Source organism: Elaeis guineensis, chromosome 2 (genome assembly GCF_000442705.2).
Source record: "Elaeis guineensis isolate ETL-2024a chromosome 2, EG11, whole genome shotgun sequence".
Lineage (NCBI taxonomy): Eukaryota > Viridiplantae > Streptophyta > Magnoliopsida > Arecales > Arecaceae > Elaeis > Elaeis guineensis.
This window is the reverse complement of record NC_025994.2, coordinates 93,607,144-93,634,679: the sequence shown is the minus strand read 5'-3', so window position 1 is coordinate 93,634,679 and position 27,536 is coordinate 93,607,144. Positions and strand designations below refer to the sequence as shown.

General features: G+C 36.6%; 3 protein-coding genes across 5 annotated transcripts; 2 read left to right on the top strand and 1 right to left on the bottom strand.

Moving 5' to 3' along the window:
• The first annotated feature begins 6,434 nt into the window (after window positions 1-6,434).
• LOC105050523 (protein FLUORESCENT IN BLUE LIGHT, chloroplastic) lies at window positions 6,435-11,402 on the top strand. 3 transcript variants are annotated; one of them, XM_029267296.2, is made up of 6 exons: window positions 6,505-6,651; window positions 7,323-7,454; window positions 8,213-8,421; window positions 9,309-9,471; window positions 10,444-10,761; window positions 10,927-11,402. In XM_029267296.2, exons 2-6 carry the CDS (start codon window positions 7,388-7,390, stop codon window positions 11,127-11,129), a joined length of 960 nt encoding a protein of 319 aa, XP_029123129.1. In that variant the 5' UTR covers window positions 6,505-6,651; window positions 7,323-7,387; the 3' UTR covers window positions 11,130-11,402. The 3 variants fall into 3 exon arrangements, with proteins under 3 accessions (XP_010928890.1, XP_019705452.1, XP_029123129.1); XM_010930588.4 differs by lacking the exon at window positions 7,323-7,454 and having other exon boundaries at window positions 6,435-6,651; XM_019849893.3 differs by lacking the exon at window positions 7,323-7,454 and having other exon boundaries at window positions 6,493-6,651; window positions 8,213-8,429.
• Window positions 11,403-12,238: 836 nt separating this feature from the next.
• On the top strand, window positions 12,239-20,391 carry LOC105050502 (elongation factor 1-gamma 2). Its single transcript, XM_010930555.4, has 8 exons — window positions 12,239-12,378; window positions 12,509-12,552; window positions 16,491-16,640; window positions 16,729-16,789; window positions 16,874-16,926; window positions 17,004-17,105; window positions 17,185-17,689; window positions 19,686-20,391. The coding sequence occupies exons 2-8, from the start codon at window positions 12,544-12,546 to the stop codon at window positions 20,063-20,065; spliced, it is 1,260 nt and encodes a 419-aa protein (XP_010928857.1). The 5' UTR covers window positions 12,239-12,378; window positions 12,509-12,543; the 3' UTR covers window positions 20,066-20,391.
• A 2,028-nt stretch (window positions 20,392-22,419) lies between these two features.
• On the bottom strand, window positions 22,420-27,126 carry LOC105050510 (protein yippee-like At5g53940). Its single transcript, XM_010930566.3, has 5 exons — window positions 26,862-27,126; window positions 24,300-24,343; window positions 23,068-23,176; window positions 22,716-22,771; window positions 22,420-22,647 (listed from the first exon to the last, which is right to left on the bottom strand). Exons 1-5 carry the CDS (start codon window positions 26,955-26,957, stop codon window positions 22,569-22,571), a joined length of 384 nt encoding a protein of 127 aa, XP_010928868.1. The 5' UTR covers window positions 26,958-27,126; the 3' UTR covers window positions 22,420-22,568.
• Window positions 27,127-27,536: the final 410 nt, after the last annotated feature.

Below are 27,536 nucleotides of genomic sequence, written 5' to 3'. Positions count from 1 at the left end.
CAATGCTGTCCTAGTATTAAAAAAGTATTTTATATTTATGAATATATTTATAAATTTGATCATATTTTTATGTAGATTTATCTCCAACCAAATGTAGTAATCTTTTTTCAATGTCATTTTTTGGAGTAATTTTTTCACTAATAAAATATAATAAAAATTATTTTCCTCCATAATTATTTTTCTAGATAAATGATTCTCTAAAATTATCAGATTATCCTGTAATTTGACATACTTCAACCAAACGGATCCGTAGTGAACTAGCTAATAGACCTGGTGAAGATTTTATCCGAACTCTCGAACATGTGTCCCATCAAAATGTATACCAAGCTCTTATGCGTAGCACAAAATAATCCATTGATATTTGCTTCTCGTTGACATTTAAAAATAAACAAGAAAAATAACATTTGTATGGTGGTATTTTAAGTATTAAATTCGTTGTTAAATCTAAACAATCAAATCCTATATGTAGAAAAATAAACATCATCACAAATATTTCTATTCATTCAAGATTCTTCGATTATTTGGAGCCTGATTTCTAATTTATCTGTTTCTTAAGAGGTTTGGTTGATCAAATCTTGTATCTCTTGGTGTTGATTAAACTAGGGCTGTTCATTCGATTTTAACTAACCCAACACGATCTGACCCGATTCAATCTGAAAATCGAATAATAAAAAAATAAAAATCAAAAACCGACCCAAATAAGAGAGGAACTAAAACCAAAATCAAACCAAGAATTTTGGTTCGATTCGATTTTTTATTTTTTTTTTTAATTTTTTATTTTTAATTATCAATTTTTGATATAATATATTCAAATAATTATTGTCGATTCATTGTTAGTTTGTTACATTATGTTTAATTAAATTCAGGATCTGTTGATTGATAATTTCTTATATTAAAAATCAATAATTGATAAGTAATAGTACATTAGTATTTGATAAATGATAGATCAATAATAATCAAAATATAACATATCAAAAATTATATTATCTACAATATAAACAAGCAATCAAGCATCATAATAAATTATAACAATAGACCAAATCTAAATATCCAATCATCCATCAATGTAACTAACAAGTTCTCAACTTAGTAAACAATATAAATTTAAATAATGACTTCGATTTTCGGTTCGATTTTTGGATTTTTTGATTTTTAACCAAATCGAATCGAAAATCAAAATTCTTGAAAATGAAAATTAAAAATTGAACTGAACTATATTCAATTTGATTTTGATTCAATTTTTTGATTTACTTCAGGTCGATTTTTGATCTGAAATCGAATTATAAATAGCCCTAGATTAAACCATGTCATCAAGAGAAAAATGGCTATTTATCAAGTTCTTGTCAATTATGTTAAGTCAGTAGGACTTTAGCACCTTGCCAAATTTATGTGTGTATCTTTTTTTAATTAATAATTATTAATTTCTCAGTTTTCTCTTGGGAGATTTTTTTTTTTTTTTTCAGGGACAAAGCAGTGCAAACTAATGGTAGGATTATTCTTCAATATGATCTAACTCGGACAAAGTTGGCAGTTTTTGTCCATTTTATATGTATATACCTTTTTTCCATTAATACATTCTTTTTTGCTCTAATTTTTTTTGCTTTGAAGAGGAGAAATAAAAAGAGTCACTACTACAATAAGGATCTATGGTAGTGGTTACTACAACAGTGGTTTCAAAAATTGCTGCTATAGAGCCAACGACAGTGGTTGGTAATAACTACTGCCTTAGTTTGGACTTATGACAGTAGTTGCCTCTAACCGCTATCGTAGGTCCAACCTACGGTAGCGGTTGTTAATAACTGCTATCATAGGTTAAATCTACGGCAGCAGTTCACAATAACTGCTGCTGTTGGTAGAATATAATTTTTTTTCTGAATAGGTGTAATTTTAAAATTTAAAGTTCAATTTCACTGTTTATTATTTAAATAATTATCATTAGAGTATCATCATAAAAAATCGTCTCTATCCGATAGCCCTATCTATGTCGATCATTAAAATTCGATTTCAATGGTCGCGAACGACTGTATGATGATCTGATAGATAGTCTTAGTAATATTTCTAGTATGCTATCCAAATTTTATTTCAATCAGATATCATTAGCATGGGATGATTTCAACTATTAATTGAAAAATGAGTGATCAAAAGGCCAAACGACGTCCGATTAAGATGATTTTTTAGATAAATAATCGTAGCTACTACTTTAATCATCTATACTGTGATGATCATAAAATCCAAATTGCACATATATGAATAATCCACGTTAAGCAGATCTTACAAAAGTATAAGTATAATTACTTGAGGACTTTAAGAATAAGAATCAAGAGATATAGTTTTGAATCGTTCATATATGTGCATTAATTATTTTTACGATCACCACTATACAAACGATCAAAATAGTAGCAAACGTCATTTATCTAATTGGACGTCTTATAATCGAATGCCGTTTGACCTTTTGATCGCTCATTTTTTATTTAACGATCTAAATCATTTCATATTAAATTGATCATGATAATAATATCCGATAGGAATAAAATTTTGATAGTGTGCTACAAATATCACCGAAAATATCATTGTAAGTTTTTAGATCCATCAGTGGTCTCTCTCTATAAGATTATCATGCGGTCATTCGTGATTGTCGAAATCAAATTTTATCGATCGACATACGTAGGGTTATCGGATCGAGACGATCTTTTGTGACGATACTCTAACGATAATTATTTAGATAATGAACGATAAATATGGACTTTAAATTTTAAAATTATACCATATTTATGAAAAAAATTATATTCTACCAACGACAGTGGTTATTGCAAACCGCTGCCGTAGAGTAGCGATCAAGGGCAACCATTGCTGTAGTTGGACCTACTGCAGCAGTCAAGGGCAACCATTATCGTAGGTCCAACCTACGGCAGTGGTCAATGGCAACCGCTGCTGCAGGTTCAACAATGGTTGATTTTGATAGTCCAATATCGGCTGTGAAAATAATAAATGAATGATATATAAAGGCTTAAGTTGTCAACCATGAATAGCATGGGGTTGAGCATTTTGTCGTAGGCCCTATCGCCGCGGGCCTCGCCCGTCGCTGCCACCCCACCGTCGCCACCACTACGCCCTTCGACCGTCACCGCCACCAATCACCATCATGGGCCCCCACCTACCACCGTCGCCTGCCATTGCCGCCCCCTCCCACTGGCCGTCGATCACCGACAGGCAGCCAGTCGATAATTGTCCGACCCCCGACTGACCATTTTGACCAATTAAAGGCTATGACAGCGATTTGCCAACCGCTGCCATAGATCCTACGGTAGTGGTTGACACAACTGTTGCCGTAGATAAGGCTATGACAGCGATTTGGCAACTGTTGCCATAGCTTAAAAAAATCGCTATCACAGGTTATCTATGGTAGCGGTTGACATAACCACTGCCATAGCTACATGTTGATTGGTTAAAGACTATGCAAACGGTTTGTGAACTGCTGTCGTAGCTTAAAAAACCGCTGCTATAGGTTATCTATGGTAGCGATTGGCATAACTGCTGCAATAGGTGAAAAAATCACTGCCGTAGGCTATGGCGACAGCCACAATGACAGTATTTAGACAATCGCTACCATAGGCTACGGCAACAGCAGCAGTTTTAAACTGCTGCCATAGGCTTTTTTTATAGTAGTGAGTTTGCTTTTAAGTTTACAGCAGAATATTTTAATTTGATGTCAGTTAATTAGCATCATTTTCGATTCTTTGCAAGGAACACCAGAGAGTTAATTCGCAAGTACAAGATAGACCTATCAACGGATCGGGCTCGGGTCGAAATCTGATATTTCGATCCGGACCTGATCTTAGTTATCGATACCGAATCCCAACCCGAATTCGAATACCCGATGGGTCTGGCCTTGAAATACCAGACCTGGACCTTAATGGATCTCGGGTATCTAGACTCGGTTTCGAGATTCAGTTCTCGACGGGAGGCAGCGGTGGAGAGGGAGAGGCAGCCTGGATGGCGGTGGAGATGATGCGAGATAGAGGGAGGGAGCATGGAGCGGTAGAGCCGCAGAAGGCAGCGGTGGAGGGGAAGAGGCAGAGAGGAGATCAAATCTCGATGGAGAGGGAGAGGAAGTCGGGAGTTAGAGGAGGGAGGTGGGGGCTGTTATATACTTACTTGGCAGCTGGGGGCTGGCCGGCGCTGGAGATGGGGCAGTCGGAGGAGTCAGTGGAGCGATCGCCAAGATCTCTGGTGCACGATTTGCCCTCGAGGCTGAGATCAATGGTTTGCTTCCTCTTCGGCTTCGATCCACAGCGAGCAGGCCGAGCTTCAGCTCCATCTCCCCATAATCTAGCCTCAAAAATTTTGACTCCGTCGAGCTCTCCCATGTCCGTCGACATCTCTACCACCGTCGATGGGTGAAGGTTTTCATCTCCAATCTCTAGAGTGGGTTAGGGTCTTTTCTTCCTTCCTTTCTTCCGATCTATATGACTGTGTCTTCCTCTCCCTCCCTTTGCCCTGGTTCTTCCTTTCCCTTACAGATGGATAGATGAGGACGAATGGAAAATGGGGTGACGACCTGGGAGATGGCAACAAGTGGGGCAGAAGAAGGGAAAGGGAGCAGAAGCAGATAGGAGGAGCGTGCGCCTAGGAGAATCTGGACTGGCATTTAATTTGCCTAGTGGGCCGCCTGCGAGCAGATTTTGCAGCGGAGAGGGAGAAGCAGGATGCCCGGAGCGAGAGAGGAGGGGAGGGAGAGGTGCCGTTAAGGAGAGAGAGACAGAGAGAGGGAGATTGAGAACAGAGAGAGGGTCTGGATATTAAATATTTTAATATATATATATATATAATATTATTATACTATATTATTTGGGTCTCGAGTCTATCGGATCTGGATATTATATATCCAGACCCTACCCATTTACATTATGATTTATTGAGTTTGAATCTGGATCGAGGTAAATGGATTGATGCTAGTTTCAAATCCGGACCCATCGGGTAAATATCCATGGATTTTGGGTTTGGATCGGTCCGTTGACGGTTATAGTATAAGGATTTTGTCTCCATCCTCGAAAGAGTAGAAAATGTATCATATCATGTGCAGTTCAGGAAATGGCTCAAGATCCATCAAGCGCTCAATGAGAGCTACATCAAAGCACATCACGCTGATTGGATGAATCTCATGAGAGATATGTCGAGCAGTTTGAACCCCACCCCGACGTCCATACAGTGATAAGTTGACAGCATCACGGGGTCCAAATTCTTTGCATCAGTATAAAAAATAAATAAATAAATACATGATGAAGTAGATGATGCTTCTTAAGTCCAAAGCACGTTTAAAGCCAAAAAAATTTATCATAATGCGAGTAGAATCGATAAAATATAATTTGATCCATCAATTCGATCGGTATTCGATCCATCATAAATAAGTTTCGATTTAAATTAAATATGATTGGATAATAAACAGATCAACTCGTTTAATTTGTTTAATATTTAGATTAGATATCCAATCCATTTAATCCGTTTAATATTTAGATTGTATTGAGTTAGATAATATGTTTAATCTATTTAATCTATCCAACCTATTTAAAACCTATTTAATCTCTTTAAAACTTGTTTAATCCGTTTCTGATCTATTTAACTTGACTTGTTTATCCAATTTAATCCGTTTAAATTATTTAATCTAATTTAATTTATTTAATAAATAAGCGAAGTGGATCAGATTATTTGTTTAATAAATAGATCAGATTCAGATTTGAATTTTTGACTTGTTTAATAAACAGATCGAATTTGGATTGATGATTTTTTGATCCAATCTATATCCGATCCGATTAGATCCAATTTCTACCTCCAAGCACAAGGAGGATTTGGTTGATACATTCAAGTGAAGCACATTGTTGCATGTCTTTAAAAAATAAAAATAAAAAAAATATATATATTATAGTAAAATAGTTTTTCATTGAAAAATAAACTATAAATATCCATCTTTGTCTGTCATTTTAATTAGTATATTTCCTTCGCTTCAGCTTTTGCTATAAAAAAAAAAAAAAACATGATAGTGAATTAAATAATATTTATCTAATTAATTTTTATATAAATATATTAAATTTAAATATAAATTTGTATCCTGATCAGGTTATAGCCACATCAATATTGATAATGAATTTTGTATCCTATTATTCGCAGTACAGAATCGAGAGACCGACGGCATCATATATATATATATATATATATATATATAAAATAATATTTTATGAAAAAATATTACAGTGTTGCACAATGTAATATAATAATTTAAAAAATTTAAATAAATATTATTTTATTATTTTAATATTATATATTTTAATTTAATTAGATTTTAAAAAAAAATTTTCGTGTACATCCGGCGCTGCACAATGCCTGAGTCTCCGACTAGTTTTTACTTATAACCCACGGATTTCGAGTCTCTTTGGTCAGACAAACCGGCGACCAACTGGGGTTCACTTCCCTCCCAGTTCCATTAAAAAAAAAAACAAAAAAAAAAAGACAAGCCCGCTGATAGCAAAGAGAAAAGGAAACCGGCGAACCAAATGGCGATGCTGTGCCAGCCCCTTTCGCGCCCGAAGGCCGGCGAGGTTTTCCGGCCGTTCCTCTCATCCTCGAAAGCATTATCCGGTCGAATTTGTGCCACCGGTCAGTACTTCCGGTATCTCTTAGCCTAATTCCGGTTTAGACAGGATTTTTGCAAAAATCTTGATATATTTTATATCCAGATTACTTCGTGATTTCGTTCTTTGATGAAATAAAATGGACGCTAGATTCTTACGCGGGGATTATTTCTAGTATCGTGTTCTTAGTTACAGATCCAGAGACTGATAGTGTTGCTTGCAATTTGGAGTTCAGGTTAGGGTTTTAAGATCAGGGTTTATGGATTTAGGGTTTTAGAATTTTGGTTCCGTTGAATCTAAAAGCGGTATTAGTGATGGTCCTTTGAGGACTCTTGTTTATTTAACGTGGATTAATCGTTAATTTCATGGTAAACTGTTCACAGAAGATTACGACTTACATCCCTTTCAAAGATTTCTATATTTCTTTTTAAAAAAAAAAAATTTGTGTGGAGCAGTTGTGGTTTGGAGCTCCTTGCTAGTATATGGGAGATGTAGGCATGGATCTTGATCTTGACCATATTTCCCTGGCACTTCAGAAATTCTTGGGTAATTATCTTGCTGGTTGAGACATCCATCTAATAAAAGATTTGAAGACTCAACTGATGACATTACCTTTCTGCTGTTACTTAAAACAAATGATACAACGTCGTCGTCTATATGTGATTTCAGCAAGTTTATTAAGAAGTATTCTGCCAGGATTTCTCCCTTAAAGAAGGAATGGAACAATTTTAAAGGCACGACGAGCGTGAGAAGCTGGGCATATGAAGTACATCTCTGTGATGCACAATAAAAATGTAGTATGGTGGCAGTACGCAGAACCGTATGCTGGTGAGTGACATGCGGATATAACAATCCTACTATGCTTCAGCTTGCCTTGCCTGGATCTATTGATGACCATAAGCGCTGTGATATCCTGTACACTTGGTTTCCGGTACATTTGGTATTTATTTGCATTGTTCTAGGACTGCAGATTGCAGAAAGGCGGAGTATCTGATGAGAAATTGTTGTCAGAAAAATAGCATATAGATTGAATTGCTCCTTTTTTTCTGGTTTTCATTTTCAAGTATTATTAAGTTGGAGCATGTAAATTAGAGTTTTCATGATAATATGGCTGATGTTTTATTTATTACTGTATAAGTACTGGGTATATGCTTGCAATAGTTGTAAGATTTCGATGATGCATAGTTTTATTTCTGCGGTCTTTTTATCTCCTTATTGGAGTTTAGGTATATGACTTAATCACTAATATTTGATTATAAGGTTTTTAAATCATTTTTGCAGGGGCAAGATCCTGTAAGCGGTTTGGTTTGTTTACAAGTTCGTATGGTCATTTTCTATTTTATTATGCATGTAAATCCCTGTTCTGCCAAACTCTCTTTCTGCGGGTGCTGCATGTTTACATGGATTTTACTATTCTATGATACCAGATGATTAGAAGACAAGCATGCTCGTCCAATGCAGCATGCATGGCTACGTTTGTTTCATTTTGCCATTTTATGTTGCATATTCACTAGGTTTAAAATTTATTGCAAGTCAAGGCTGTCTCCTCAAGCATTTTGCTAATATCCGAACTTCTTTAAAACCAGAACAATGGGTGTTTCTCCCATCAAGAAAAGAAAAGAGGGCACTGTTTTTGATGAAACTTCATGTTCCACTTTGGAAAAGTCAAAGCTTGTCAAGTTGCAAATTTTCATGTCCTATAGCAGATGGTCTCCAAAAGGCTAGGTCAGGAGCTAGAGATGGGAAAATATCAGGACTATGCCATATGGTCATGGAATGCATATCCAATCATCAGGTATGATGGTGAGTCCCCATATTCTATTTTACTCCTATAGTTACAACTTCATAATCTGAACTTTGAGCCAAAAATGCATGAGGGGATACAAACTCAAGGCACTCGTGCAAGAGTTAAATTAATATTCACATGTAAATTATGCGAAATATTGACTTTCAATAAGAAAATGAATGACCATATGCAAAAGTTTAGTGTTTCAGTCAATGCATTTTCACAATATTCAAGGATTCTTAGTTTTATGATATACAACAAGTTCATGAAAAAGTAATTCATTTTGATTCAATTTTTTTTGCTAGTGGTGACAATCTAAAACAAAAAGTTTGATGATTGATGGGTTATGTTGAAGTGTCCAAAAAAAATTGTTGCTTAGGCTTGTAATCTAAACTGCCCAGTTAACTGTCTGCTAAGGTGTTATTGCCTTGTAGACCAGAAAAAGGATCACATTTTTTTTGGTATTAAAAGCATTTGAAGCGTCAAATCAGATTCTTGTGAATTTGGTTGCTTGGTGTTGCAAGATTATCAGCTCAACATATCTTTTGTAAGATTGTTTTAGTGAAAGGAAGGACCTACAGAGACTTGACCCTAGATTAATTTTTTACATGCCATTGCCGGTTAGACAAAATCATTCATTTAATCATTTATATGGAGATGAAAAAACTATTATGTTCGTGCTATGCTAGTTTTGTTTATCCATTTTATTCTTTTTTTTGTGTCATACCAGGTCATATTGGTACTATTGATTTGTAATTGTAAGCATTTCATCATTATGTCCAGCATTTTTTGAACAATTCTCTTTTATATCAAGTGTTTTATTTTTATTTTTATTTACAATAGTTCCCCTGTCTGATAATTAGGTTCTGCTATTTGACTTAAATTCACTTCTGCAGAAGGTGATGCCATACGACTTGTCAAAAGCAGTTGTTCTTGCAAATTCATTGATGCTCGTTCTGCCTCTCAGAGTCTTGGCAGAAACATGTGAGGCGGCGCGTAATCCCTTTACTGAGATGCCTCTACTTTTTGCTATAGCCCTTATAGGGGCTGCTGTGGGGGGTAAGAGACAATACTAATATTATTTCTTGGACATGGACTTGTACTGCTAAGGAATCTCATAATACTTTCGCTTCTGATTGTTCCATTCTCTTTTATTGATTACTGGTTTGAGAAGTTTCTTATGCAGATCTATTCATCTCTAAACATAAAGAGATAGCTTCTCAGACTTTAAATTCATTATCTATAGGAGCATATTTTTCAAATACTCAAGGATATTTTCTTTTCCTTCATGAACTCAAGTTAAATTTCATGCTATTTCTGTCTATTTTATGGTTGCACTAATGTTAATCACTGTATATTGATTATAACCATCATAAACTGCCTGCAAACTTTCCCTTACTAATTTAGGATCAGCTGTGCAAATCCTTCTCTGTCAGTTGTCCCTATCAAGAGCCAAATTCTTTATCAGAGCATGCCTTTTCAAATTGTTCCTTGCAACTTCTGTCCTGATCCATTTAGGTCCTCACTTGATAAAAATATGAGTGAACCTCATATTTTCTTCATGGAACATCAATCAATTCTTCATTGCCCTATCACTATATACACTAGTAATAAATTGGAACCTTTTGGCTGCTTCAAAATAAGTTTCATGAGGATGGCATATGCATCGGTTGCATAAGACTAGTTTTATATGTTTGTCTTGTAAATAGAAAGCCCATATTAGTTGGTATGTAACTCAAACAATTGAGAAACTAATTTTGCCCTTGATTAATTGTTGTAACATGCCAAATAGTTGGGACAGAATCTCGTGGTTATGGAGTCAATGTCATGCTTATGGTACAAATTGGCAGAAGTCTATTTTGGCTATCTCTTGACAAGTGTATGTTAAGTTGATTATAGCCCATCAAAATTGATCCTTTATGCAACTACTGTATTCTTCAAGCCTCTGTATTTTTCTGTAGCGTAATTGTTAGGAAAATCAGCTTAGTTTATTGCTCTTAGTTGTTTTAAATGGAATATTATGCTTTGTAGGATTGCTTGCACGACAGAGAAGAGGGGAACTGGAGCGCTTGAATGACCAGTTGCGCCAGATCAATGTAGCACTAAGAAGACAAGCAAAGATAGAATCTTATGCTCCCAGCTTGAGTTATACACCAGGTGGTAGAATCTCGGAATCTGAAGTCATTGTTGACCCCAGGAAGCAGCAACTGATCACAATTTTGAGAACCGGGAAAAATTTTCTGAGGAATCAAGATCTAGAGAAAGCATCTGTGGAGTTTAAGGCAGCTTTTGATCTTGCACGGAGTTTGGGAGATCACCTGGAGGAAAAGAAGGCTGCAAGAGGATTAGGTTTGATTCCTTTCTCATGTGGGCTGCTGTTGATGTTTGTAACTGTAGCAGGGACCATCTTGGTTCAAAATTAAGTGCTGTACTAGATGTAAGACTTTTTTTGATAATGTGAGTCTAAGGAGCATATGCTTATTCCTCTCACTTTTTTTTCCCCATGAAATTCAGGTGCATCCCTACAGAGACTAGGAAGATACAAGGAAGCTATAAAGTACTACTCCAAGGTTTTGGAGATATCCAGACAAGAAGGTGACGATTCTGGCAGTACAGAGGCTTATGGAGCAATAGCTGACTGCTATGCTGAGCTTGGAGAGCTGGAGAGAGCTGCAAAGTTCTATGACAAATATATTGGAAGGCTAGAAAGTGATTGATCGAGCTCAAGTGCGCCTTAGCTTTCGAGAATCATTCATATGACGCCAGTGGAAAATCTCTCTTTTTTGTTTGTTTTTTTTTTTGGTGTGTATGTGTTGGAATTGTCACCAGCATAGGCAGATATGTTGCGGTCTTTGAAGTCTAGGTAACTTACGGTTGCATTTCCATATTATGTACATATTTCCATGGTTCTAGATTTTCAGAATCTTTTCTATAAAATTATCTCCATGTTAAATGAAGTATATGACAGGATGGTCACTTTGTGTGCATTTCTTTCAAAAATTGTGCTGACATTACATGCCTTCATATAGTTTGTTTTTGATATGCGGAAAATATTTAGAAAATTAATTATTAAATATTTATCAGCAAGCACCACATGAGAATTAGAAAGGATAAATCTGCTTCAAGTACGAAGAAGATATCTCCATAATTTTGTAACAAGGTTTGTGTTTTTTTAAAAAAGCCGCTGTGACTTTGCCTAGAAGATTTGTGGAGGGGCTGGGGTTGTCCAAGCTGGTTGCTTGAAAATTTCATCACACTTGAGTATCATTTTTGGTAGTAGGCCGTCATGTGCGAAGGTTAATGTGGAAGGAACAAATCCCTCTACATCCAAGGCCCACATTTATTCATTTCAGATAATAATAATAATAATGATAATAATAAAACAACAGGAAGAATATTTGGAAGGAATATATATATATATATATATTGAATCGATGCTGGGGTTGAATTGGAACCTTTCAGCCTGAATTGTAGTTTGATTGCCAATTGCTTGGTCTTTTGTTTCGAGGCTCCAGTTATGCATACATGAAAAATTAATTGGACTCATTATTTTTGTAACCTTATATATATATACTGTTTTCTTAATGAGAAAAAATCGGTGCGTTTGGCGCCAGGGTCGGAATGCAAAGTGCGGTCTAAAATCTAAAATGGCCCAACCCTACCAATCATCTTTTAGGGGTTGGGTTGAACTCCGGAGTCCACACAGCGGCCCGATCCACCGATGAAAATCGTCCTACCACAAAAAGAAATAACACTTTTACCTGACTCTACTAATGAAGGGACCAGATGAGTTTAATAGAATTCTCAACGGCAGATCTAACGGAAGACTGAAGCCACTACGATTACCCTAAAGAGAAGGGCTTATATATACGGCGGGGTGCGAGGCCGGAGGGATAGAAGCGGCAGTGTCGTTATATTCCTCGCGGCTGTCCTTTACTCTCCAGCGTCGCCCGGCGTCGTCTTTGGGTATTACTCTCTCTTCCTGTTACTCTTCAATACTCCGACTTGGGTTCTTTGTTCTCCTTTTCTCGATTCGCAAGGAGATCTGTTGGATTTTATTTTCTGAAATTTTTTTGGGCTTTTGTGGCTTTTTCAGATCCGAAATCAAGGCGGAGGCATACGATCGGCTCCATGGCTCTGGTGAGTTCCTCGTATGGATAGGGTTGTTGCTTTAGTATCTTTCTTAATGATCTCAATTTTTTTTTCCTATTTGGTGGCGCTAGGGTTTTGGGGTTTAAAGATTTTTTTTTCCTTTTAAATATATATATTTTCTTCTCACAAAAAGGTACAAACAAAGAGAATAAGATGCTTAGGTTTTTTTTTCCCTTAATTCAGATTGTAGTACTTTTTTTTTATTGCATTTGTTTTATTATAATCATAATTATGTGCTTTCTTCGTTTCCTTTTGGTACGTTCGAATATGTTTCACATGGTCCAAAGTTCTTTAGCTTGACTGCGATCTACTGTTGGTTTTGCCTTTTTCTGGGCTTCCATATTTTCATGTTTTCTGCTAGGAGCTTGGCATTCTATTTTGTAATGGAAAACTGATCATTAGGGGTTTTGTTTAGGGCTTTAACGAAAGGATTTTTTGGTTCGACGGATTGTGTATGTGGTGCTGGATTCTTAGTTCTCTGTATCATTATTAGATTGGTCTTAAAGGCAATGTCTTCATATAGAAGCGTAGGGATCTCACTCTGCAACCATGACTAGTTGGATGGGAATCCTCATCCCCAGAAACTTTGTCTGGGGCACAGGTTAAATATAAGTCATCTGACGTTGCGTGCCAGTTTCTTTGAGCTTCTTTATTGTTAGAAAACAAATCATTCTGTTATCTTTTAGATAATGATTTTTGATATTATTTTGTTATCCTAGAGTTTGGCAATTGTTTTTCAAATTGCCATGTGATTGTTACCTCTTTTGGTTGATGCCAACCATGACAAGACTTTTGGCTGATTTCCTGAAGCTTAAAAGAAATTATTTACTGTTTAATAGATGGTCTCTTTGCCATATGAACATTGTCTATATTCAACAAGGCCCTGCCATCCCCCATTAGGTTTTAATTGCCTTCGCAGCTTCTTTTTGTGGGATGACACCTAGCAAGTGGTCTTGCGGCTTGGATAAACTTAGGGATCAGATGCAGGTTAGGTAGACCACCTTTTGAGGCTAGTTGGTATCAAGCTGGTTGCATTAGAGAGTTATATCCCTGCTACTTTCTTATTTTGGGTGGGTTAGTTTCAATGCTCAGAACATTTTGATGGTCTAATGCAGCGAATTGCCACACACTTATTTATGAGAAGTATGGTCATGTGCATTTTACATGGATAGGTTAATGAACCACAGCCTTGGGATTGGATCATTAAATGGTTCATTGAGTGTGAAAGCTACTTCACTTCCCTTTTTGGGTTCTCAAATACTAAATTTATGCTTTATGAGTTGATTAGTTTTTTTCTCTGCTGATCATTCACCATTTATGTTGAGATTTTTGGTGCAATTATTTTCCTAAAATCATTGCACCTTTTCACTGCCATGATAAATTTATATTATTCTATAGGTTGAATGGGAAATTGCACTTATGCTACATCAAATGTAATCATTTCTTCGATTTCCCTTCTTTATTTCCATGTCATCTTTCCAAATCTTTAGGCAGCTTTTGTGTGTCTGTGCGCATGTGCGTGTGCATACTTGCGTGCGTATTTGTCTCTTAGTTTTCAATACATTTATACATTTCACAAGTTGTCTATGTTAATGCTTGCTTTCCTTGTAAGTGGCATGTGAACTTTGATTGTTTGCATGCTGGGTTTCTCTCTTACATTCTTAATACTGCATTGTGGAAAATGTGGTAAAAGAATACACATCATATTTCTGCTTGGTTAAAACTTGGCTAATTGACACTTATTCTAGAATTGTCTTTGTTTTTGTGGATATGAATGTTTTACAGTTTCAAGTTTTCCTATTCAAATTTTGACTTCTAATTGCTTCTATAAAGGTGGCTTTGAGATTTTTTATTGTGTGTGGTTAGGTGTCAAGTTTTCTGGTACTTTGAGCCATTTCAACAAATTTAATGTTGTTATGCTCTGACTTTGGGAGAGGTAGAGGGAAGAACAATCAAGGGACATGAACATGTGCTTGGTGTTCGCTTTTTCAAAGCAACGTTGAATTGCTTCTATGCCACCATGTATAATGGGCTATGTAAATTGAATGTAAATTGAACATCTAATGGTAGGATACGAAATGGGCCCAAGCTGGATTTGATCTGGGTTTTGGGCCTGAACTTGAAGAGGTCTGGGCTGGGCTTTGGATTTTTGGCCTCAAGAGGGACATTTTTGGTTTGGGCTTGGAAGGTAGACTTGATGAGCTTTGGGCTGCGTTTGAACCCGCCTTGGCTCAGTTTGAACCCTAACTTTGACCCCTAAACTCAAATCATAATCTAACCTAAAACCCATAACATAATCCTAAGCCCAGGTTGGGCGCTTAACAATTTACCCTATACATTTTGTTCCGTAGTTCTGATCTCTTCCTACATTGTCCTCTTATCTCATTTCTTAAGCATAGTGGACAATGGGATGCCCAAGAGGCCCTTTTGTCTATTTCATCTCTCTCCTCCCCATTCTCTATGTGGGTAGAGGTGGAGGATGAGGAGGGGGAGTGGAGGTTGATGATCTCCTCTCTTTTTTTATCTATCTAATTACAACCAGAGGTCAAGGCAGAGTAGGAAGTGACTACGAGGAGGTGGGGATGGCGATGATGATTTGCAGCCTTTGACAAAGGAAGTATGCAACAACCTTGAGTTGTGCTTCTGTCCGACGTTGTATATACTTTTTGAGCTTAGGCCTGACTTGAAGCTTGAAAAAAAAAAGGGACCAAACATGAGCAAGGGGTGGGCCACACCTGCCCTGGATAGTTTCCAGTCCTTTCCATGGTAAATAGCTACTGATCATGGCCAGGCATGACTCTGATATTCCTAATTCAAACTGATATAGTTGTGCAGGGCTTCCTAAATTTAGGATATATGTTGCTTGATAATTATATCATGGGCTTCTATTTTGCATCACGTATTTAAGTTTTAAATAATGATACTTGTCTAAGATGACTTGTTGGATTTTGGATTCTTTCTTAAAAATCTTTAAATTATGATGAACAATGTGTGTTTTTTTATTGTATGTTCGACATTGCTATGGAATACAAGGGGGTTTAATTATGTTACATTTTGACTTTTGATCTTTAAACCATGACACTTTCTATGATCAGGCCATTACTGTTGGCTTGTAGATTATGATGGACAACATGAATTTTCTGTCATATTGGTGACAACTATTATGACACAAGAGGTTCAACTTTGCTGCATGATGTCAGAGTTTTAGGCCATGACATGAGACTTTAGTACTCATTTCTGTTGTATTATACCATGATTATTGTGGATCATGTAAATTAAGATGCTACATCATTGGCCATATTCAGTAATATCCAAGATGCCTAAAGCTCGAAGATCAAATAGTTCGGCTGCCTTCCTGCAGCAAATTTTGGCAGATGTATTGTTGCTTCCCTTTGCCAAAGCCTTTGACGCTTCCGACTTATTTGTAAGGAGAGAGTTAGGTTTTAATATGCCCGGGGAGGGGGGTGCGGATGTGGTGAAATGTCAGAAACAAATTGAAAATTGCAGGAAACTAGTGGAATGAGAAGTGGTGGTTGGATAAGAGTTGGGGGCCTGTATGCTTGGGTGTGGAGAGTGGTGAACTTGATGTTAGAGTTGGGATATCTGGAGGCATGAATGATGGTGAATTTCTAATTTGTTGATAAGGATCATCATAAGATATCAACTTCGGCAAATATATGTGGTGAAAGATGATTTACTTGGGAAATTTGTCAATTCCATTATTCCCCAATTCACCATTAACACCACCCCCTTCCAACACACACACACACACACACAAAAGGGGTATCCTGCTGGGAATGTGTCTATTTGTTTCCTAGAAATTCTTTGAATTTTGTTAGTTGGTAATAAAAGCTTGTTTGATATGTTAAACTTTTGACTGAGTAGTTTTGTATATTCAAAATGATGAGTTGATAACTGTGTAACAGATTTTGCATGCTGGCAACGCAAACAAGAATGCTTTCAAGGCACTAATTGCAGCTGAATACAGTGGGGTAAAGGTTGAACTGGTCAAGAATTTCGAAATCGGTGTTTCAAATAAAACTCCTGAGTTTCTTAAGATGAACCCTTTAGGGAAGGTATGCAGTAAATGTGCATTTAAATATCCTTAGGATAATGGTGGTGTAGCTGTTTTTTGATGGAGTAAAATGGTTTACCTTCATGCAGGTTCCTGTACTGGAGACACCTGATGGTCCCATTTTTGAGAGTAATGCAATAGCGCGCTATGGTATGGAAGGATCCTATACTGTCATGTTGTGTTTTTTATGAAAACTGATATGATGGTAATTATTTGTCTTTCTTTTCTCTCTAGTTACCCGCTTGAAGGCTGACAATCCTCTTTATGGTTCTTCACTTATCGAATATGTAAGTTTTCTATCTGCTACTATTTTAAAGTTATCATTATGCTTGGTTAGCTGTTAGGTTTGAAAATGTGCTTTCAGGCCCGAATTGAGCAATGGATTGACTTTGCATCGATGGAGATTGATGCAAATATTGCACGATGGTTATATCCAAGACTGGGATTCCTTCCATTTGCTGCTGTGGTTTGTTTTAAATCCTCGTATTTTGTCATCGTGTTCTATAACATATGTCTTTGCCCACTAACGCATTGACGTTGTACAGGCAGAAGAATCTGCAGTTTCTGCTTTGAAGAGATGTTTGGGTGCTCTAAACACCCATCTAGCCACAAATACTTATCTTGTTGGCCATTCTGTGACTTTGGCTGATATTATCATGACATGCAACCTGTATATTGGATTCATCCGAATCATGACCAAGAGTTTTACGTCAGAATTTCCTCATGTTGAAAGATACTTCTGGACTATGGTTAATCAACCAAATTTCCCAAAGATATTGGGGGAGGTAAAACAGGCAGATTCAGTTCCACCGGTTCAGTCACAGAAGAAGCCTGCACAACCTAAAGAGTCTAAGCCAAAGGAAGCTAAGAAAGAATCCAAGAAAGAGCCTGCAAAGCCTAAGGTACAGGAGACTGTCGAGGAAGAAGAGGCACCCAAGCCTAAAACAAAAAATCCTCTTGACCTGCTGCCACCTAGTAAGATGATATTAGATGAGTGGAAGAGGCTGTACTCGAATACAAAGACCAACTTCCGTGAGGTTGCCATTAAAGGTACTTCTTTTACTCTATATCTTTGCCTTGTGGTTTGGCACTGTATCCTCTCTCTCTCTCTCTCTCTCTCTCTCTCTCTCTCGCGCGTGCGCGCGCACACACACACACACTAACCTGCTCATTCGCGCTCTCAATCAATAACTAGTATTGCAATCACATGTGACTTCAGAAGGCAGACACAATAACACAGCTTGAGCAATGGCAAAAAATATTCGTAGATTTAAGTTGCAGCTGCCGAAAATGATTGACTAATTCAATAGCATGACATTCTGATGCTTGTATCAAGACTGTAATCTTTCATGATAGCATGTCTTTTTGCCATCAGAGGCAATTAACACCCCCTCCCTCTTGCCTTTTGCATGGCACATTTTTTGAGCAATCCAGTCTGATACATTGTTCATATAGATGCATTCTGATGGCATCACCTGTTGCGACTTGGGCATGGGGGCAGAGGACTGCTTATTTTTTGATAAAATCTAGATGACAGCTTATTTCTTTTCTTAAGCATGTTAGTTCTCCGTGTCAAAGGAGTGTCAATATATTTGTATCATCATATGGAGCCTGTGTACAAGTGGATTTGTGTCTGCTTTTCCTTGTAGGATCTCTCATGATGCATATAACATTGATTATATATTGCTTCTTATATTATTAATGTATTTGAAGCATGTTTTAAGCTCATTTAGCATGTTTTGATGTCTTGGTAAAGTAAATTGTTGTGTTTATTAAATTTAGGTGATGGCAAGAGACCTAATTTTTGTAGAGTGCATTTTTCCCCTTCATTATATGGAGGTTAGTGTTTTGGTGAAAGGAGCTGGGTATACTGGGTGGCCATCCAACTTATTTTCATTGGATTATTATATCACATATTGCTATCAGCTAACACTGTTGATTTCCTAGAAGATCTAATTTTTTTTAATCTGAATCTTTTTATTTTTGCATTTGGTAACAATTCAGTTAGGGCAATTGGTAATTATTTGGAATTGGAAAATAATCAGACTACTTTATCACAAAACCAGGAATATTTTGAATAAAGTTGCTATAACTTCCTTTTAATGGAAAAAGGTTGCAAGCACAAAAGGCAAGAATAAGCATTATAGCAACATATTGCTACTTCCCAGTTTCAACTAAACATAATTTTTTATACTTTTAATTCATTCAGTTTCACCTTTTTAATAGGTCATGAAAACCTTAACATTTTTTAGTAAATAATTTATGATCCATTTTTTTCTTCAGAATAGTTTTTAGAATAATTTAGCAATGAACAGAATCATTACTGTGACTGATATGCCTGATACATGGTTGGTGGTCTGTTAATTTGCAAAGTAGATGGGTTCTTATTGAGGGAGTGGGATCTGAGACAAGATTTGTGATGGTGTGAGATATAGAATAACAGTAAATGAGCTTCACACTGCTAAGAAACATTTGCTAATATGGCAACCAGGAGACATGTACTAATAATAATTCTAATATGATCCTTAATCGAATCCCATCTAACGAAGGTTTGTAGGGTTAGAGGGATATTTTGGGGAGGCACTGTGTGTTTGTACATGTATATTGTGTGTGTGTGTGTGTGTTTGTGTGTTCTACATGTCTAGATCGGACAATGTGACTCATATATTGATGATCCAAGCCATTAGATGTGTGTTATCTACTGTTTTTAAATTTTGCCAATACACAAAAAATTATATGATTTAGAGATTTTCTAGCTTATGCATCATGTGGTCAAAAAATTGGATTGTTCAACATGCAATGATATTTGTGATGTATATATTAGGGTCTTCCAATCACATGGTTTTTGGTGTATAGGCAATTTAGAAGTAGTAGGTTGCATTTAATGGTCAGGATTCTTGATGTAGAATCCCTATCGTCCGATCAAAACTCGATAGAATCCAAGTGGAGATCAACTCAAGTATGGCCAAATTTTCCATTCCTTCTATATATATGAGTAGCATTGTTTTTGCCTGAGATATCATGCTAATCTTTCGTGCTGTTTCAGGTTTCTGGGATATGTATGATCCAGAGGGCTACTCTTTATGGTTCTGCGAGTACAAATATAATGATGAGAACACAGTCTCGTTCGTGACCCTAAACAAGGTTAGTGGATTCCTGCAGCGTATGGACTTGGCGCGGAAATATGCGTTTGGCAAGATGCTTGTAATTGGCTCCGAGCCACCATACAAGGTCAAGGGACTTTGGCTCTTCCGAGGACAGGAGATCCCACAATTTGTGCTTGATGAGTGCTATGACATGGAGCTTTATGAGTGGACCAAGGTGGACATTACCGATGAAGCACAAAAAGAGCGGGTAAATGCAATGATTGAGGATCAGGAGCCCTTCGAGGGTGAAGCCTTGTTAGATGCCAAGTGCTTCAAGTAATCTCTGTTCGGCTTTCCATTGTTAGATCTTCTATTTTGCTCTTTTCATGCAGTAGCTGGTGCCTTCGTTCTGGTTATCGTATTAGTTGCTGGTTACAAGTTTTTCCATATTCGGGTCCTGCTTGATATTTGAGTTTTGCCACAAAGAAAAAAAAAAAAAAGAAAAAAAGAAAAAAGACTTAATTTGTTTGGGTGGATGTTTTTCCTCTTTTGAGGATCGTTAAATTGGGATCATGATGCCTATTATTTATGTCGACTCTGTAGGGAAAGAATACTTTTCATGTCGAGATATGCTAGTTTGTTGAAAGCTGTATGCTGATTGTATTATTTTAACAGGTTTCAGGTCTTTTGGTCCCCAGTAAAAAGCTTTTGCCCTCGTTCGTGATGGAAAGATTATCATTCAGGGGATAATCCTTGACATTTTAGAATCTACATTTCGGGCGTAGGAGAGCACCATGGGTACCAATTTGTGGCCCGTATAGATCTGTCTCTTGATTTAAATTTCCCTAGCTGGCGTTATACAACTGTCTTGATTTAGTTTAAGAGAAGGACGATAAAGACCCAACAGTGAAGAATGGGGAGTTACAATTACACGCACGCACTGTTTATTGGTACATGATATGAGAAAATACATTGGAAGACTTAAAATCAGGATTTATGGATTATTAGGGGAAAATTTCCTTGTTGCTGATCTCCTGGAGGGATCAAGGATAAATACCAGCTACAATTCAGAACCGCAAGCATTTGACTCTAGGGATGGCAACAATTTAGACAGGCCATTATCTTTACGTGCGTTATGGTTGCCTTGAGGTTTTAATTGACTCATAGGATAACAAGAGAATTCATATAGACAACAAAATAATTGTTAATTTGTATTATGCAAAAAAAAAAAAAAAAATAAATCAAATAACAAATAATAAAAAAATAAGTAGGGAGGAGAAGATTTAAGAGGCACGTAACATAAAGAGAGGATGAATAAGTGAAAACGGATTGCTATTGGCTGCTTTCACCTATCTCTTCTATTATGTATGGCAAGCTAGACCATCGTCACTTCATTCATTCATGGAACAACATTCATTCATGGAACAAAGGAGATAACCATTAGCATTGGGATCAATTACCACACCACCTTTATCATACATATGACATGATGCGAGAGTACATGGTTAACACACCTAAAGCACCTTCGTTTTACTTGTAGCTAATGCAACCATAACCCAACTTGCCTGGTATTAAACAACCATAACCTAACTTGCCTGATATTAAACAACTGAAGCTATCGACTCTTGGATAAGCCCGACTCTCACTCTTGCAAACACAATTTGCTCTAGCTTTCTTAGGGTAGGAGTTAGTTTTGGGGTTGACCAAAATCTATTTATATTACATAACCTCCTTTCTATTATTTATTATTATTTTTATTCATCTTTTTCGGCTGGAGCATTCCTATTCACCTTCTTTTTCTCGGTATCACCTCAATAAAAAGGTTGATGATTGGATGCTAAGATTACAATGTCAGAGGATTGCCAAAAACAAAAAGAAAAGCAGATTTTAATGCAGCAAATCTGATACTATAGAACAAAACTTGTTGCCATTAGGAGCTAGGCTATCGCAATAATGAGCCATCGCTTACACTAACATGGACATATCTAAGATCAACAAATGCTTAAAAATTCTTCTATTCAATCCTTGACCTTTTTGTTGCTGCATATCTTGTTTATATACATCTTCTCTTTGTTTCTCAAACCTTTAATAAATTATAGACAGCGTTAGAAAAGATCAAACATTTGATGATTCTATCATACATAATTGAGTTACAAAAACTACTGGATAGATATTTTACATCTAAACTATATTATTTCAAGTTATAAAATCTTTTAAAAAAAGAGTAATTCACATTTAATTTGACGATCGAAGATAAATCGAAAGCTAAGCAATCATAAATAAAATTTTTTTGAAAAAAAAGAGATATCTCCTACATTATCCATAATATACTAAAATATCAACATAATTTCATAGCCATTGGATCTCAATACTACACGAATAACATAAGCCAGATGAAAGTACTGGAAGACCTAGGATGGACAAGATAGTTAAAGTTTTAAATTGAGTCTAGATGGATTGGATGGATCAAATTAGACAAAGCTACCAAAAATTATTTTTTCATACCACTCAATTTTTTAACCTCAAAAAGAGGATTTGTAAAGTGAGATATATATCTAAGCCGAATTCAAAGTAAATTCTACCGTTGCCCACTCCCACCTTGCTTCCACAGTCGATCAAGTAAAATCAGGATTGAGTACATGATGGATCAAAGTAAGCTGCAACCCCTACCAAACTCTAGATAGCATAGGAGGATAAAGAAAGCGTTTTCATTTTATATCCAGCCAGCTCCTGAAAATATCAAAATCTGATAGTCTGAGCAAATTTGTTAACGTACAACATTACTTAATGCTCTTCTTCCAGTTTTTGGCAGAACTCATCAAGCACACGGACACACAGGGGGGCTAATTTTCATCAGCATCACTTCCACTTGGGCGGGTGTCAATATAGAACTCCGCGTCAAAACCATCTACTAGTTTACCCCTGCAAAATAAGGTCCCCGCAATTCATGTCTATACATACGATGTAACGATCAAATTTTAAACAACTACCTTTCCAAAACAAATTTGCCCTCCTTGTACTTTTGACTTCTATCATGCGCCAGCTCCTGAAAGGAACAAGGCAACACCACCAGTGAGTTGCGCCTGCAACTACAGGTTTCGATGCTATCGATCCTTGACAGCTTAACAGTCAGTATGGAGTATAAAAAAAAACATCCCATTCTTTTCATTAGATGCCTTAGTGATTTTGTATCTTTAGTAGCTTTGCAGTCAGTTCATTGGTTCTTCATAAACCATCGGTCACCCAAGAGGTTTGACATCAACTATAGATGCAACAAATGAGATCAAATAATGAAAATGTGCTCTTTTGATGATTGTTTTAGATTCAGGAAAGGAAGCTTACATATTTCCAGCCCACATTTTGCCCGCAGAAGCAACAGAATAAGTCAGCAACAGTGTGCATCCCAGAAAGCATCATTCTCTCCTCTTTATCTCCAACTGAGATATTTGCACTGGAAAATGTAAAACAGTTAAATAAGTTGAAGGATACAACAGATTCCCTAACAATAGAAAAATTCGTTCTCGAAGAACTCCCTCTGGAAATTGAAGGCTGTTTTGCATATAGCAACACAGAGGGAAGACCACATGCTCTTCCAATTAAGATGGTTTGAAAAAGAAATTGCACAATGTTAGTCTTGCATGGATGCTAAGGACAGGAGAATCCAGTTTAGCATGCATCTGATTGGAAAGGGGAAAGAAAAAGGTGATACAAGGACACAGAATTTAAACAAATTGTATAATACATATTCAATTTTTATATTTTATAGTAGAAATATTAAAATATATTTATTTGTTTAAGTGTTTCAACATGCATGCTCTTCATCCAAACTCTGATATTAGCGCAAGGATACAAGAAACATGACATTTCAGATAGCACCTATATCCATCAGCAAGATTTCAGAATAAGAAAAACCTACTTTCAATGCCATATGGTGGCTCAAGCTTCATGTTAGAAAGGCCAGCTCTCCACTGATCTCTAAAACCTACAACTAAGCAACTTGTTAAGTATATAAAATTCTAACACATCAAATTCGTCAATATGTATACAACAACAATTCCGTGAGGTGGATGTGAGCACATAATGCAGGACAGTGCTCAATTTCTGAGACAGTTTTGGAGCATGGCTTGCAACAATGATAATATATGGAGTATACTGCATGATAATTACATCAAGCATAACGACCAGGTGTTCAGCTTAAGCTAAATGACCTGAAATTTTTGGAAGAACATTACAGGGCTGAGGCAAGTAACTATGCAAAATGGTATAAACTGAAGATAAACCCTTCATGGGTTACAAGATGCTTAAGCAGGTTCTGCTTAGAAGCTTTTGAACTACTTCATATAGCAAAAGGGTCGGAAGGTGATCCTGACAAGAATGAGGTGTTTATCTATGGGAATGGTGAATAGATTAAATAGTCATCAGTTGAAAGAACCAGTCAGATTATGTGTAGCAATATCTCTTGCCTATGGATAAAAAAATGTTTAAAAGAAATTTCTGAAACAAGATTGACACTAGCAGAAATTTAAGAGAGAGGATGATAAAATTTTAACAAATAAAATGCGCAAGAAACTTACACACTGTTAAAAAGATATGCTTTTCCGCGACGGCAGTGAAAAGCCTGGCACAAATAGTAAACGAAACAAATTATCGACAAATCCAAATAAGATTAACTTTTAAATAGAAGATACCTATGCAGTAATTAAAAATGTGACAACCAAAAACAACCAACAAAAGATTGATATTTAAAGTTTTATTTCTTTACCATTAATCAGGGATGGGGGAAGTAATATGAACAATTAGAACAATTAATGACCAAAAAGAAGGGAATGAGTAATTCTGCTCGTGAACTTTAACAGTTTAATTGTTGAAGGAAACAATTCCAACCATTAAGGCATTTTACCTGCACCACAATTTTCATCATATATTCAGAAACCCATCCATCGAACTTACAATGATCAAGTCACGTACACAAAATTTAAGATCCACTCATAGTTTTGCATAATGTAGCTGGTTATGTAATGTACTTTTAATTTTATAAATGCTACACACATGCACGCACGCACGCACACACACATATATATATATACATATATAAACACACACACACACATATATATATATGTTCTTTAACTAAAAAGAAACATAAGGAGTTTTCAACCTTTTCAGTTTTTCTTTTTAGAGAGAAATTTTATAAGCTACAATCACCACCTTCTTAAAAAGAATCTAAAGTAGTTTGACAATGACGTTCTTTAAGGATTTCTTATATTTAACTCAATAATTGTATTTTTGGGAAAGGTTTTCTTTGGGATGAGTATCAATTTCATAAGGGGTTTCCTATTAAATATGTTCTTCTATGCTTCTCTAAGATCTGATGAGGCCTGACATAAAAATTTAATCTCATCATCTTTGTGTATCTAAAAAACATGATACAAGCTCTCGATTCTTCCATGAAATATAAAAGGTAAAGAAAAATGGACAATTCAATTTGACTTGTATGATAATGGTGAATTCTTTTTCATAATGTGCTGAAGATTTGAAAAGCAATTCAAGGTTTCTTAATGTGACAGGCTGCATTAACTTCTTTATACTTTCTCTTAAATTTTTGTTGTACCAAAAAGCTCAATGTTAACACCTAAATTGTGTCCAATCAATAAATAAGGGATCAGCCACTTACGGGGGCACTATGACAGGCACTAATTTTTTTATCGTAACTTGGCTCGAAGTTAAGGCCTAAAACAAGCATAATTGATGTATATAAGTGATCGGCCACTTATGAGGGTACTATAACAGGCATTAACCTTTTCACTGTAACTTGGCCCGAAATTAAGGCCTAAGACATGTGCAACTGTTGTACAAGTGATCAGGCAGTTATGATGCAAATTATGGTCAATGCCCATGTTCTAAGTGATCAGCAGTCACTCCTCATTGTAATTGAACTCAAATGGCATGAAACAAGCATAGCTAGTATAAGTGTCTGGTCAATTATTATGGCCAGCATTGTGGTCTTCAGACCTTCATTATTGGCCACTCTAACCACCTATACTTGAAATAGTTTTATCAAACAATGTCCAAACGATTATTTCCACTTGCTTCTAACAAGAAGTGAGGAGAATATCTTCTTCAGACAAATGCGCTCTCATAGTTTCTTTTTATAACACTCTTCAGAGAAGATTTGAAGGCGCCGCATCGAAAACAGTAGCATAAATAAAACCTTTGACTCCAATTACTATCATTCATGCATTTAATGATCACTATTCATATACGTGATGTCGCATCACATGCACTCCCACATGTGCAGTACAACTTAAACTAACGAGAGGATCTACATAAACCATGCATCGTCATCATTTTGTCACCCTCTTCTCCTCCTTCCACCATTTTACTCCTCTCCTTTCTTTTCTCCTCATTCTTTCTCCTTCCTTCATCTCCCTCTTTCTTTTATTTTCTTATTCTTGGCTTGCAATATACTATTTCCGTCGCACCGAAAGAATTCTATCTCTGAACATCTATCTGGTCAGCTGCGAACTGTGATCACTATACGGGACTTTGGGAATGAATCAAGGTTATGATCCATATGCAGATCCCTTTCTATCCCTATAAATTATTCACCAGGTACATCCATTCATCGCTCATGTCAAAACCACAGAAGTTTTTACAATAGGATGTTTCATGAATTTCAGTTATTTCCTGATAATTTACGAACAGTAAGCAAGATATACGTAATCTTCTTTGGTTATTAAAATTTGAGAAATAATAAATATTTCTAAATTTGTCAAATTTCTTAAGACCCAACTTTTCATGCACGCAATTTGCCCTGGTAATCAACAAAATTGAGTTCAGTTTTCTAATAATACTCCTTGAAAGCTGAAATTATCACCCAAGAGCCAGGCACGTTGATTCAAGGAAAAAAGAAATCTTCACTTCACCATATAGTCCCAAAAGATTGCCCGAAAACCTAACCCTTGTGGCATATAAGAATTCTTATACAAGCATGGGAATAGCGTCAGGAGACTAGCCACAAAGAGAAGGGCTGAGAAATTTGCCAGAGGAACAAGAAGGGAAGAAGCGAGGGAGAGAAAATGGGAAAGTAAAGGATGGAGGTGAGCGTCCAAAAAGCTAACGCGACGTCTACGTACCCGGGAGGCGACGTCTTGGGCGAGGGCCAAATGGGTGTGGCAAAACCGGCAGCGGTAGATCCTCCCGTCCAATTCCACCGTGAATACCCTCCCCATCCCTTCTTCTTCCTAAAGCTGTTCCAACCCCACGATCCCCCACCGGACCTGCAGATATTCGATGTATCTGATCCGATAAGATATGTATGATATCCGACGCAAGCCACGGGGATAATAAACGACGCCGGTCCGAGAGGCCCAGGCTTCTATCCGGAATAAGAGACCACATCCGTGGACCGCGGTTTCGGTTTAGCATAATATGGACACTTGCGCGTCATGTTGCTTTCGGTGGTCGGTTTCTCCTCAATTGTGAACTCACAGGGTAGTAGGGACAAGGTTGTGGATTTGATGGAGACCGGAGGATCATGATTTCCTGTAGAGGATCCAAAAAGTTAAACAGTCAAATAAATCTCTTCAATTTTCTCCTCCGGTGTCACAGTACAAGAGGGAAAATGTCAACTTCTTTTTCTTCTGCAAGCCAAATAAGGGTGATCTATGGGAAGATTTCTTGCCTTGTCAACATAATTCTTACAATCAACATGATCTTGCATACTAATGTATTGCGTAGCATCATGCGTTCAAGCACAAACTTAGGTTTCTGGAGTTATCAAAGGATCTTGTGCTCGGATGATGAGTTGC